The sequence below is a fragment of the Plecotus auritus genome (genome assembly GCF_963455305.1).
Source record: "Plecotus auritus genome assembly, chromosome: 7".
Taxonomy (NCBI): domain Eukaryota; kingdom Metazoa; phylum Chordata; class Mammalia; order Chiroptera; family Vespertilionidae; genus Plecotus; species Plecotus auritus.
In genome coordinates this window covers 32,510,137-32,523,613 of record NC_137774.1, presented here as the reverse complement: position 1 = coordinate 32,523,613, position 13,477 = coordinate 32,510,137, and the positions used below count along the sequence as shown (strand labels likewise).

At 55.2% G+C, this 13,477-nt stretch overlaps 1 protein-coding gene across 2 annotated transcripts in view; it reads left to right on the top strand.

The window, feature by feature from the left end:
* The window catches only part of RAB11FIP4 (RAB11 family interacting protein 4), a 105,400-nt gene extending 92,317 nt beyond the window's left edge, over nt 1–13,083 (top strand). Inside the window, exons 2-13 of one of the 2 annotated variants that reach the window (XM_080682163.1) lie at nt 144–373; nt 2,679–2,873; nt 3,465–3,599; nt 3,891–3,926; nt 5,007–5,106; nt 5,348–5,451; nt 6,590–6,730; nt 8,927–9,008; nt 9,441–9,578; nt 9,652–9,810; nt 11,338–11,481; nt 12,596–13,083. In XM_080682163.1, the coding sequence (XP_080538289.1) occupies nt 144–373; nt 2,679–2,873; nt 3,465–3,599; nt 3,891–3,926; nt 5,007–5,106; nt 5,348–5,451; nt 6,590–6,730; nt 8,927–9,008; nt 9,441–9,578; nt 9,652–9,810; nt 11,338–11,481; nt 12,596–12,712 (1,581 nt within the window). In that variant the 3' untranslated portion in view covers nt 12,713–13,083. The remainder of the gene's footprint in view (nt 1–143; nt 374–2,678; nt 2,874–3,464; nt 3,600–3,890; nt 3,927–5,006; nt 5,107–5,347; nt 5,452–6,589; nt 6,731–8,926; nt 9,009–9,440; nt 9,579–9,651; nt 9,811–11,337; nt 11,482–12,595) is intronic. The other variant, XM_080682162.1, reaches the window with a different exon arrangement.
* The last annotated feature ends 394 nt before the right edge of the window (nt 13,084–13,477 follow it).

Here is a 13,477-nt window from a genome sequence, read left to right as displayed (position 1 = left end):
AGGGTCCCTGCATGCCATTCCCCGCTGTCATTAGGTGGGGCGCCTGGGCTTCATAATTAGTAACGTGTCCTTGCCATCTGATGACCAATGCGGGAGCCCTAGGGAGCCAGCCTCACTCACTCCTGTGTCTCCGTCCTTTCCAGGGCAGCGAGGTGCCAGGCCCCACCTTTGCTGATGGCGAGGTCCTCCCCAGGGAGCCCGGCTTCTTTCCTGAGGATGAGGAGGAGGCTATGACACTGGCCCCGCCCGAGGGCCCCCCCGAGTCAGACATGGACAGCCCCATGGAGAGCACCCAGAGCCTGGAGGGGTCAGTCGGGAGCCCTACTGAGGAGAAGGACGGGGGTCTCGGGGGCCTGCTCCTGCCCGAGGACAAGTGAGTTAAAACTGTCTGCAACCCCATCGTGACCCCTGGGCCCAGAGGTGGGATCCCAGGGGGACCTCCCGGAAGTAAACATGGGATACACTCGGGGTTCACATCACAGGCATACATTTCATGGGTGTTCTAAGTAGCACAACTTCTAAGCAACCTAAAGGCTTAACAATAGGGCCAGTTCTAGAATTGTAGGCAACTATGTAAAGTCAGGCTTCATTATTTAATGATAAGGGATATCTGATCTCAATTAGTTTTTTAAAAAGGCAAGATACAAGATGTCAATGAGGTATCTTAGTTTTATTAAAAATTATATATATGTATATAAATATAAATATATATAAATATATATATAAATATATATAAACATATATATAAATATATATAAACATATATATATAAATATATATAAATATATATAAATATATATATGCGCCTAGGAAAAATTATTCCAGAAAATTAGCAGTTCTTTCAGGATGAGATTATTAATGGCTTTAATTACCTCCCATCTACTGGGCTATATATTCTGTATTTTCTTTATCGCTCATGTGTTCTCATATCCAGAAATGTTATTTTAAAATGACATTAGGACCTAGTGACTTCCCAGTGGGGCAGTGTCGTTTTTAGTTGGTGTCAGCAGAGGGGTCCCTCTCCTTCCAGCCCTCACTCTGTCCCTGGAGCGATGATACAGTGTTTGTGGGGTGATGGGCAGCAGCCACCCTCATAGCTAAGGCCGTGACAATTGGGAGTTGGTATCCCATGTGTCAGGAGAAGGTAATGGTCACAGCTGACCCTGAGATTTGGAGAGGGAGGGGAGGGGTTCCCGTATCGATCGAACCATATGAAACTGTCAATTTTTAATAACTTTCAACTTTTAAAAAGCAATTTCATATAGTTCAACCTAATATATTTCCTCAGCACAGGAGTTCTCAAACTTGGGGGCTCTGGGAATTCTCGATGGGCCTTGTGGAGTTGTTTATCCATGTGCTTCCTGTGACCGACTCAAGGACAGATGGCCACTGACTACAGACCTGTTGGCCTTTTGGCTAATCATTTGTCACTTGATTGTCTCCATTGATTTCTGGGACCATCAATCACCAGGAGGCAGCCAGCAGCAGGTGCCAAAAGTTTAAGTAAAATTTATAGGAGAAAGAAAGGAGGAGTATGATTAATTCAACCTGAGGTGCTGAGGAACCTGGGGGCAGGTAGATGAGTAAATAAATACATTTGGGTGGAGGTACTGGAGACTTGATCCTTAACACCCTGTCATTAACCCTGGGAGTCTTAAAAAGAACCTGGGGTTCCTCAGGGGCACAGTTTGAGAACCACTGCCTCAGCCCCTTACACACTTGTTTCAGGTTTCCGAGTGTGGAGGCTTGGGAGGTCAGAGAAACCCTAGCTTATGAGTAACAATACCCGGCAATACGGCATAATGACTAACGGGAGGAAATATCCTGGCGGGTGATGAGTTGTGCCTCCCTCTGGTCTTAGGTTATGGACAGGGCTCCACCAGCCTGACACTGTACCCTCTGCCCCGTGGGTGGGGGAGGGTGCAGGGTCTCTGACTGTGTTCCCTGGAGTTAGGCTTTTTGGGACTAGAAATCCCCTCCGTAAACCGGGAGAAAGAAGCATCTCACCTGGTCGCCCATTGTTATTTGTTTTAAAACTTCATTTCAATATTAAAGAAATACAAGCCAATGAAATAGAACTTGGAAAAGTTGGGGAAGTGAGAATGGAGGGGAAATAACGAACTTTACTCATGGTCCCACCACCCAAAGTCAAGCTCTGTTAGCAAATAAATGTATTCATTAACAACTTTTCCTTATTCTGTATAGACATTTATCGTGCTCAATCTTACTATAGCTGGAATTTTATGTCCAACTTTAATTAAAATCTAATACTAATTTTTCCACATTATTGCCATTACTTTTATAAACCTTTTAACAATGATTTATTTGATAGACCATAATTTAATAAGCTAATTTACTGATATGTATTTTAATTTAATATAAAGTGTGATGTAAAAAGAAAAAAAAAAAAAAGAAAACGAAGAAGTGTAATGTAAAGTAGCTGAATGTGGACCGTTAGGTTATAAGCAATGTTTGCTGCAGGGTTTGAATATCTCTCGGGCAGAAACAGTTTCTGTGGAGAGCAATTCCTCTTGGATAAGCTCCCAAAAGTGTACTTAACCAGATCACTACGTACAAACTTAATCGGGTCCCTGGCATCTGTCGTACCTCCTGGTAGGACTGGTAGCTTTCCGACCCCAGGCTGGCCTCGTTAATGGGCAGCCCTTCTCTAACACCAGGTCCCTGGGCCACACTCCATCCATGACGACTTCAGACCTCTCCACACACTCCACCACCTCGCTCATCAGCAACGAGGAGCAGTTTGAAGACTACGGGGAGGGAGACGACGTGGACTGTGCTCCCAGCAGCCCCTGCCCCGACGACGAGACCAGGACCAACGTCTACTCGGACCTGGGGTCTTCAGTGTCTTCCAGGTGGCCCCTCGGTCTGGAATGGCATTTGGGGTCCAGGAAAAGTGGCAGAACCAACCCAACCTCCTCCCCGGGGGTTTCAGCAGGCAGAGTCCTGAGCTCCATGGGTTCTGCTCCTGGGGGTTGGGGGTGTTGCATTTGCTCCTGATTGGAGGTCTGGAATTCCTTCTCTCGCCTTCCATCTTGGGGAAGAAATAGAATTAACTAACCTGGGAGTCTGCAGACTCAGGGGGTCTTTGTTGTCTTGTTTTCTAGAATCTCCTTGTTGAAGGGTTTTTCCAGGTGGCATACTTACACCTTCCACACACCTGAGTCACTTATTACTCTAACTCTAGCGCACTCAGTTGCCTCATCTGTGAAATGGGTACAATTCATTGGCTTCTTCTATTTGAGAGTTTTGAAGGAGGGGAGACCTGGTGCTGTCCTCCCACTCTCCACCCCCCAACCACACACACACACACACACACACACACACACACACACACACGCGGTTCCCAGGTATTGGGGAACCCAGTAAAGTAAGCTCAGCAGAATGGGGTGCGCACCAGACTGGATGGCCGTTAAGAAGGGGTTGCCTTCTCTTTCATGAATCAGTGCGGGGCAGACGCCCAGGAAAATGCGGCACATGTACAACAGCGAATTGCTGGATGTCTACTGCTCTCAGTGCTGCAAGAAAATCAACCTGCTAAATGACTTGGAAGCCCGACTGAAAAACCTGAAGGCCAACAGGTGAGGCCGGGCTCAGCATGGGGGCAGGTGGCCGGGGGGGGGTGGGGGAGGTGGTGGCAGTGGTGGGGTGGGGGCAGGCGGGGAAGCAGCAGGCAGGTGAGAGCACTCTCAGAATGGGGTTGATCCTCGGGGCCTGCGTTTTTTTGCAGCAGGAAAATCAGGGTGCTGCCTCTCAGGACCGAGCTGATGAGGGAAATCCCTTCGCTGGGTGTCTTGCAGCCAGGGCGGAAGGGACAGCCCAGAGCCCCGCTATTCAGTGACCATGTCTCCCCTCTCTCTGTTTCTCTGTAGCCCCAACCGAAAGATCTCCAGCACGGCATTTGGACGGTAAGCCTCCTCTCCCCCCACCCCAAGGGAGGACAGGTTGGATGCTGTCCCTGCTGCCAGGGCGGCCAGCTCCATGCTAGCAGCCCAGATCCAGGCGGTGCCCTGCACCCTGTGTGTGGCTGAATGAGCAGAGAGGAACACGGCGTGCCAGGCAGCACAGGCAGAGTCACCAGAGGACACACTTCTGAGAAAGAAGGGCCACCTTCTCCCCATCTCCATGCCTTGTCCTCTCTGGCAGAATCAGCATCTGCAAAGCCTCAGCTGCCTCAGCCTCAGGCAGGCACAGCCCCCCTCGCTGTCAGTGCCTGTCCTGTGCTCTGAGAGGCCCTGGGCTTCCTGCTGGCAGAGGTGGTGGCTTCGCTCCAGGTTAAATCCTACGGAGCTGACTTCCTGGGACCGCTAGGACCCACTCTGGTTCTCCTACACACTGGCTCTGGGTCTGCACTCGGGTCAGGGAGCTGCCAGCGAGCGCCCAGGCTCTGGCCCAGGAGCCAGGGTGAGACAGCCTCTTGGTGGGGACCCTGGCTGCTGCCTAACAGTGGGAAGTGGGAGCCCTGGGGAGTGGAGCTGGAATTTGCCTCAGGCAAGAGCTACACCTGCCTGTTTCCAGGATTCTAGCAGTCCGGGTGGTCTTCCTTTGCCTTCCCCCCCGAGGCCCCAGAGATATAGCAGGAGCCGGCTTGGTGAGGGCACTGGGTCCTGCTTCCTGGTGGCCTCTGGGGCCAGTCCTGCTGGAACCGTGGAGCCAGGCTGGGAGTGTCGGGGCTTACCCACCAGCTCTGGTCACTTGGCAGCTACTGGCTAGAACCCCTGTGTGGACGGGTTCTGATGCAGCAGGAAAGAGCTGGTATGGATTGGCCACGTCTATGGGGCTCTGAGGGGTGTAGCAGCCGTCTGCCATCCTCTGAGCTGGATGACCTCATGAGTTCAGAGGTCAGGCAACTCTCCCCTGGCTGGGTGAGGGCAGCCGCCTTAGAGGCGGTTCTGGCGCACACACCCCCGGGGTACTGGGTGCCCGAATCTGGACCTCAGTCCCCAGAGGCCCTCTGCATCCAGATGCGCCTCCCTCCACCCTTGCAGGCAGCTCATGCACAGCAGCAACTTCAGCAGCAGCAACGGCAGCACTGAGGACCTGTTCCGGGACAGCATTGACTCCTGTGACAATGACATCACGGAGAAGGTGGGCCCTGCTCCCTGGGGGCAGCAGGGAGCACTCCGGGATGCTCTCTGGGAGCTTGGGAGACCCTGTCCCTCCTGATCACATGGGCACATCCATCCCACCCCATCCTCACTCCCACCAAACATGACTCTGCTCTCCATACAGTCAGCTGGAGGGCCTGGCCTTCAGTCCCATGGTTTCTAGGTTCTCAGTCCGGGGCCCAAGAGGTTTTATCCACCCCCACCCCTGCCCCCTATTGTAGGTGAGCTTCCTGGAAAAAAAGGTGACAGAACTGGAGAATGACAGCCTGACCAATGGGGACCTGAAGAGCAAGCTAAAGCAGGAGAACACCCAGCTGGTGCACAGGTCAGGCTGTGGCTTTGGCTCGGGGGCCCTGGCTGTGACTTAGGAACAAAGGGCTGTCCCTGTTACCAAGGCCCCAAGAGAAACAAGGGGAGCTCTCAGCTCTGCGGGTCTGTGACGAGTCAGCCCCTTGCTCCATGGCTCTGCCCACGCAGGGTGCCCAGGAGGACAGGTCTTTGGGAACAGGTAGACAAGTAGGGGCCTGACCTTGACCCCCCAGGTCTGCAGCCCCGGGGCATGCTGAGGCAGGAGTTGGGATCCACTCTCCTGTGTGTGTCCTATAATGATGAGAGCCTGACCTCCCTTCTTGGGGACCAGCTCTGCCAGGAAGAGGCTGGTGTGAGTCGGGGGCCCACGCCTGCTGCCGGTGGGGAAAGTCCAGCATTGCTCTTCTCGCCTCCAGTGGAGGCCCGCTGAACATGGTGTTCCCCAGTGCTGACTGGAATACGTGGGATTGGGGGTGCTGCATTTGCTCCTGATTGGGGGTCTGGAATTCCTCAGCGCACAGAGCATTTATTTGTCTTCACAGGATAGTCTGAAACTTGTTACACTGATCCTCAACCTTGTACTCCCCTCCCAGAAGGTCAGCCTCAGGGAGGGACTCTTGCCAGTGACATGTGCCCCAGATTGATGGACCGCTGAGGCCCCTGGGACTGGGGTTATAACACCCCTGGTGGGGCTGACCCTTTCCCAGGTCTGCCGTGCTCAGGCCACTAGCCAGGAGTCAGGATGCCCAAAAGCTAAATTACTGACTAAGGGGTACTGGCAGGAAGGGAGAGCGGGAGAGGAGGAGAGGCCTGAGGGCTGTTTTGTTCAGCTGTGGCGGGGCCTGCCATCCCTCCCTCTGTCTGCCCAGGAATCCCACCTTCTCAGGCACAGCCTCGCTCCCCTCTGGACCCACTGCCAGGCCTGCGCCTCTGTGGCATGCCCGGCTGACACACCTCTCCTTGGGTGCCATAGTGTCCCTAACTCATCTGTCAGCAAAGCTGCTGGCCCCAGGCCTGACAAACACGCCACCGTCTCCCATAGGAGGAGTGTTAGTGACTTGGGGTCCAGGGCTCCCCGTGGCTGCAGCCTGGGTGGGGTGAGAAGACACAGGCCACGGGAGCTGGTCCTGACTGGAGTCCGCCCCTCTCCTCAGGGTGCATGAGCTGGAGGAGATGGTGAAGGATCAGGAGACCACGGCCGAGCAGGCCCTGGAGGAGGAGGCGCGGCGACACCGCGAGGCCTACGGCAAGCTGGAGAGGGAGCGGAGCACGGAGATCGAGCTGCTCCACACCAGGTGGGCCTTTCCCCAGAGCCAGCTGCCTCCTGGCACACCCCACGCTCCTGGCACAGCCTGTGGGGCAGGTGCTGCCGTCCCCATTTTAGAGATGGGAAAGCAGCCAGAGGGGAGGCCTTGTGTCCTGGCAATTCTGCTTTTGATACCTGAACACGTGACATGTTCTCTAGGAGGCGTGTCAAAGAATGGTCACAGCAGGTAAAACGGGAAACAGCACATGTCTGGGTAAAAAGCCCCCAAACCGATATTGTTGCCTTGATTCCTGGGTTGAGACTAATGTCCAGGCTTGGAGCTCCCCCTGCTGTCAGTCTTCACTCACCCTGGGCCCACAGCCAAGGGAACTGGAAAAACTGGGCCACTGTAAGGGCTCCGGGGCCTCTGGTAGAGACGGTAGAACCCGAGGCAGGCAGGGAGAGGGGTGCTGGCCTGGGATTCGGGGCTGGTCACCCATCAGTTCCGTGAGCTGGAACGCACTATGTCACTTTCCGGGGCCTCAGTTTCCTCACCTGTCATCCCTCCCTCCCTGCCTGAGGGTAGGTGAGCTGATGTACATCAGACACTGCTAATGGGTGAGGGCTGTGCTGATGTCCCTGGTCAGGGCTGCCTTCCCTGCTGACCCGGGCCGGGGAGGCCTCCTGGGCCCTGACAGAGCAGACAGCTGTCCTGCACTCAGTCCCCAGTGTCCAGGCTGAGCCTTCTTGGTGTCTGCTAGGCCACCTAGGGGTGGAGGGTGTGTTGGGAGGTGGGCTCCCACCTTGCCCCTCATGGCTGGCAGCAGGTGCTTCCCTGCCTGCGGAGGCCAGGCGGGGCCAAAGGGCACTCGTGCACTTGGTGCCCCTCTACACTTCGGGCGAGACCTCCTAACTCCTCTATGCCTGAGACCCGCTTTGTTAGCTTTATCACCAGGGGTTCATTTAAGTTTTCACTCATGTCTCGAAGCTACTGTTTTGCATCTGTTTCTGGAGGCTGATCCCTCATTAAGTGGTACTGTTTTCTGCTTCTGACAGCTGGCCAGGTGGGCTGGCCAGGTGTCTGGGAACAGGTGGTGGAAGAGGACAGTGAGTGTGGGCCAAAGGCCAAACCACAGAAAGCCAGCCCTCTTGGGAACTGTCTCCTAACTCATGCCCCTTGCACAACTCCAGGGGGCGCTGTTCATATAGAATATGCAGACAGTGCTCCCAGACTCATGGGGGTGCTTTGTTCCTCACATCCTTCACCATCTCGAGTTCCCCATGAGGTGGCCTCGTCAGAGTGCATGTCTGAATTTCTTTCTGGCCTGTCCTGCGGGCCTCTCCTGGGGCAGATGCAGGAGGCAACCAATCAACGAGTCTCTCTCACATCAATGTTTTTCTCTCTCTTTACCCTTCCTTTCCTTTACACTCTCTGTGGAAAAATCCATGGAAAAAATATCTCCAGGTGAGGATTAACAAAGAGGCAACACCTACCCGGGCACCTGGACGGTCTTTTCATGGGGTCGAGGCAGGACAGTTCCTGGTGAATGCTAGCGTGGAGGATTATGTTATTGGAAATAATTCCTGTGGGTGTCAGAGGATGAGCTCTCAGGAGGAAGAGCCCTGGTGAGATGCTGTGGGGACAACAGAAGACAAATATGGCCATTGCCTTCAAATTGCAGATTCCAGTCAGAGGGCCCTATCAGACAACCACAGAAGACTTCCTCTTAGGACAGTGGTCGGCAAACTGCGGCTCGCGAGCCACATGCGGCTCTTTGGCCCCTTGAGTGTGGCTCTTCCACAAAATACCACGGCCTGGGCGAGTCTATTTTGAAGAATTGGCGTTAGAAGAAGTTTAAGTTTGAAAAATTTGGCTCTCAAAAGAAATTTCAATCGTTGTACTGTTGATATTTGGCTCTGTTGACTAATGACTTTGCCGACCACTGTCTTAGGAGAAAAACATGCCCCCTTATTCGTTTCAGGCCATTAAGGGTGCATGTGAAAAGAATCTGACATTCTTATTCACAAACGAGTGAATCAAGAAAAACAGAAAAATAATTTAGTGTCTTTACCATTTTTCCTTGGATGACAGGAAGCTCAAGGCTGTATTATCATTTGAAATAATTATTTATATTCTCTCTCCTGCTTTCTGGTACCTTTCCTCCTCCACGTAGCAGAGGATTGCTGCAGATTGTCCAGTTGCAAGATGAGCTCCACCTCTGACATTTCCATCCTCTCTCCTCAGGGTGCAGCAGTTAGAGGAGGAAAACACAGAGCTCAGGACGACAGTGACGCGGCTCAAGTCGCAAACAGAGAAACTGGACGAGGTGAGCAGCAGGTGCAGGCACCTCTCAGGCTTGGACCTGGAGCCAAATGCACAGAGAGGCAGTGTGGCCAACCAAGGCCTTTAGTTTCTGAAATTCTAATAAAATTGCCATAGGAAAAAAAAGGCAATAAAATATGAATAATAATTTGTCTTCCTATATTTCTGATTTTCTAAATTTTCTGGAGAAAAAGGTTACTTTCTAAACGCTAGGGCTGCCACCTTCTAGCCAAGTTTCATCTGGCATCACAGAAGGACGGCAGAGGCCTTGGTGTTTCCTAGGGATCTGGATGTTTCTTTAGTGTGACGCGGAGGGCTCTGTCTCGAGGGCTGGTCTGGTTGCCTAAGGTGGCTGACACAGATCCTCAGGGAAGCCCCGGGGCACAGTGAGCCCCTCTAGGCACCTTCCTCGCTGACCTGGTCTTCCCGGCCCCAGGAGCGGCAGCGCATGTCCGACCGGCTGGAGGACACCAGCCTGCGGCTCAAGGATGAGATGGACCTGTACAAGCGCGTGATGGACAAGCTGCGGCAGAATCGCCTCGAGTTCCAGAAGGAGCGGGAGGCCACGCAGGAGGTGGGTCCCGGGCCAGAGGGCTCCAGGTTCCCTCCTTTGCCCTGCTCCCACCAACAGCCTCTCTCCCACACAGCTCATCGAGGACTTGCGGAAGGAGCTGGAGCACCTGCAGATGTACAAGCTGGACTGCGAGCGGCCAGGCAGGGGCCGCAGCGCATCCTCCGGCCTGGGCGAGTTTAACGCCAGGGCCCGCGAGGTGGAGCTGGAGCATGAGATCAAGCGACTCAAGCAGGTGCGCCCTGGGAGTGTCAGTGCGGCGGGATCAGGTGCCCAAGGCCCCAGGGGTGGGTTCCCACACACTGCTGCCTGCTCCACTCAACAACCTGGCTGTCAGGGCTGCTCGCCCTCATCTCTCAGCTCAGGCAAGGCAGCCACGGCTGAGGGAAGTTTCCAGGGCTTTCCTTGGCATCCATAAAAAGAAGCAGACACCACTCTTCTGTCCTGGGCACGTGGGGTGGAGAATGAGACTCCCCCCACCCGAATAGTAGTGCCTCCCTCTGTGGGGTCTCCCAGCAGACCCATCTCATAACGTTTCTGGGAGCACCCCTATAACGGAGACCCGTCAGGGGTCGGGGATGAGGGACCAGGACGGGCAGTGACCAAGTGAGGGAGTGATGGCTGCTGAAGCCCCTCGCTTAGCCTGGCCTGGGGTGGGAGAGCGCCATACAAATTATACCCCTGAGTTGGCTCTGTCCAGCAAGGCAGCCGATGCTGGTGCTCGCCCTCCCACAGCAGTACTAAACCCAGCTCTTCTCATCCACCAGGGGGTGCCCGGGGTCTCAGGTGTGAGTCCTTAGAAGCCCCAGGGGTCCTCAAACTTTTTAAACAGGGGGCCAGTTCACTGTCCCTCAGACCGTTGGAGGGCCGGACTATAGTTTAAAAAAAAAAAACTGAACAAATTCCTATGCGCACTGCGGGCTGGGGATGAGTCGGCTGCTAAGCAGGACAGGCAGCGGCACCTGGCGGGCCGGGATAAATGTCCTCGGCGGGCCTCATGTGGCCCGCGGGTCGCAGTTTGAGGACCCCTGACTGAGCATGGGGCTGGTGAAGGGTCTGGGCAGCGCATGGGCGGGCGGGGTCTGGAGTGAGGTTGCGCCTGGGGAGAGCTCCCAGAGCAGGACTCCGGAGCCCGGCTACAGGAGGAGCTGAGGAGAGGGGCCACTGCCCGCCCAGACACCCAGGGCACCGCTTTTCCTCCCCGAGGGCCAGTGTTGGAGGAGCCATGGGTGGGCAGTGTCCCCACACAGGGCCTCAGAGGCTCCATTCTGACTCATGCACCTCCAGGGAGGAAGGGGTGACCTGAAACCAGGCTCCCCGAGCAGGACTGTGACTTCTGAGAACCCCTTGACCTCCCAGGACCCAGCCCGTCCCCCCCCCCCCCCCCCAAGCCTGGCAGCAGCCATATCATCTATAGCAGGCGTCCTCAAACTACGGCCCGCGGGCCACATGCGGCCCGCCGAGGACATTTATCCGGCCCGCCGGGTGCCGCTACCTGTCCTGCTTAGCAGCCGACTCGTCCCGGGCCCGCAGTGCGCATAGGAATTGGTTCATAGTTTTTTTTTTTAAACTATAGTCCGGCCCTCCAACCGTCTGAGGGACAGTGAACTGGCCCCCTGTTTAAAAAGTTTGAGGACCCCTGATAGGGTCCTGACATGACACCTGCCTGAGGGGAGGGTACTGGTGGGAGTCAGGTGATTGGATGCAGGCAGGTGGGTTCTGGATGCTTCCGGAGCTGACAGTGCCTCTGCCCTCCTCACAGGAGAACCATAAGCTGAGGGATCAGAACGACGACTTGAATGGGCAGATCTTGAGCCTCAGCCTCTACGAAGCGAAGAGCCTCTTTGCCACCCAGACCAAAGCACAGTCCTTGGCTTCGGAAATCGACACGGCCTCGCGCGATGAGGTAGTGTGCCCGTTCACTCCTGCTCTCGCTTCGGGCCGGTCCTCCTCTGAGCCCTGCCCCGCCCCCAATTGTTGCAACGTGGAGCCCCAGGCTGCCCAGAGCAGGGAAAGCAGACCAGGCCTGGCCCCAGAGAGGCCCCATCTGCAATGACCCTGAGTGAGGGCAGAGCTGCGGGAGCGTTTAATCGGCTCCGATTTTCTGCAGGTGGTGGGAGGAGCTCCGGTTTGGAGCTTGAGTCTCAGTTCAGCCACAGATGTGCTGAAATGGCCAGTTGATTTCATTAACATGTCGCCCAGGGGGTCTGTAACTCCCCTCCTCCAAGCCAGGAGGGCCGGGCACGAGCCCTTCCGGAGCACCTGCTGGCAGTATGCCCTCACTTCATCTTCTGACAACTCGGGGGCTGTCTGAACAGACTGGGAGGCCAGGACACAGGGTCACCGAGCCTGTGGAGGGGGAGGGACCCAGGCCTCCAGCACCAGAGCCCCCTCTTCCTGCCCCACCGGGTACAGTTATAAAAGTTCAAGTCTCCAAATATTCCGGTTCCATTTTTTTTTTTTTTTTTACTCCGGTTACATTTAAACACAAATCTAAGACAGTCACTGAACCCCTTACCCTGTGCTTGGGCCCCCTGGCCTCGGAGAGCTCCCAGGTGAGCTGGGGAGATGCAGCATTTCAGTGACACCCAAAAGGACTGTCAGAAATTGACCGGAGAGGGGCAGTGGCAGGGCCGGGGGTGGCAAGGGGGCCATTCCAGGCTGAAGAAACAACCTGACAAGTCTCAGGGCCCTGGGGTTTTGGGTGTCAGTCTTGATTATAAATGCCTTTGGCCAGTGTTCTCAGCTTTTACCAAAAACTTACCCATTCCTGGGGCCCTCCACAGACCAGTCAAGTCAGGATCTCTGGGGGTGGGCCTGGGCATCTGCATGGCTCACACTCCTTGTGTGTGAGTCAAGCCAGGCTTTAGACTCGTGTCCTGGCACTGAGTGCTGAGGTTGGTCTTAGGGCTGCCTTGCCTGGGTCTCCTGAGCTCTGTCCTTGGGCATTGGCTTACTGTGAGCCCGGGCACCTGGCTTCGCCCAGGCCAGCCTCTGACCGCCTCTCCCATTACCATCAGCTCATGGAAGCCCTCAAGGAGCAGGAGGAGATCAACTTTCGGCTGCGGCAGTACATGGACAAGATCATCCTCGCCATCCTAGACCATAACCCCTCCATCCTCGAGATCAAACACTGAGACGGGGGCTGGCTGCAGCGGCCTTGGGACCCCAGGACCAAAGGGCAGACCCTGCCTGAGGATGCGGCCCCAACTGGGCCCCCACACACACTGAAAACGTATCTCTGGCCACCATGTAATGTGTACTGGTGTGGATGTGGGACACTGAGCACACAGCGAGGGGTGAGCGTGGGGCCGTGGCTGGGGGTGACTCGGCGCTGTTGGCTGTCCATGTGCACTTTGTGGTCCCTCTGCAGGGGCAGAGCATCCTGGGGGTTGCGGGGGGCAAGGTCTGCAATCAGGAGTGACTGTAATAGCAAGAACTGGAAGCTTGTGTTGCAGATACTGGATAAAATGATGCTACCTCTGGGGGTGAGGATCAAGTACTCTGGGGAGACAGCTCTTTCTCCCGCCCATTCCTTCTGGGAGGAGGAGCCAAGTTATGACCTTTTCTAGGAGTTCAAATGTCCAACGGGTGGCCTCGCCAGCCTCTGTAGCCACCTTTGAAGTCCAGGTGCTGGAGCTCAGAGAGGAGGAAGTGGCTTTTAGGGGAACATGAGGAGAGGCCCCCACCAGCCCCCTCCCCATGGCAGCCCCTGCGATGCTTGTGCGCCGTGTGTCCGAAGGACTGGGGCTTGCTGCTGAGCCACCTTCATTCTGAGAATCCTCGGTATCTTTAGCGTCCTCCGTGCACTCCCCATCCCTGCTCCGACCTCTCCCTTCCTGTGTTTTGTTTGTTTTTTAAGACCATGAAAATAAGCAGCCTTCACTTGGCTGCAACGTGCA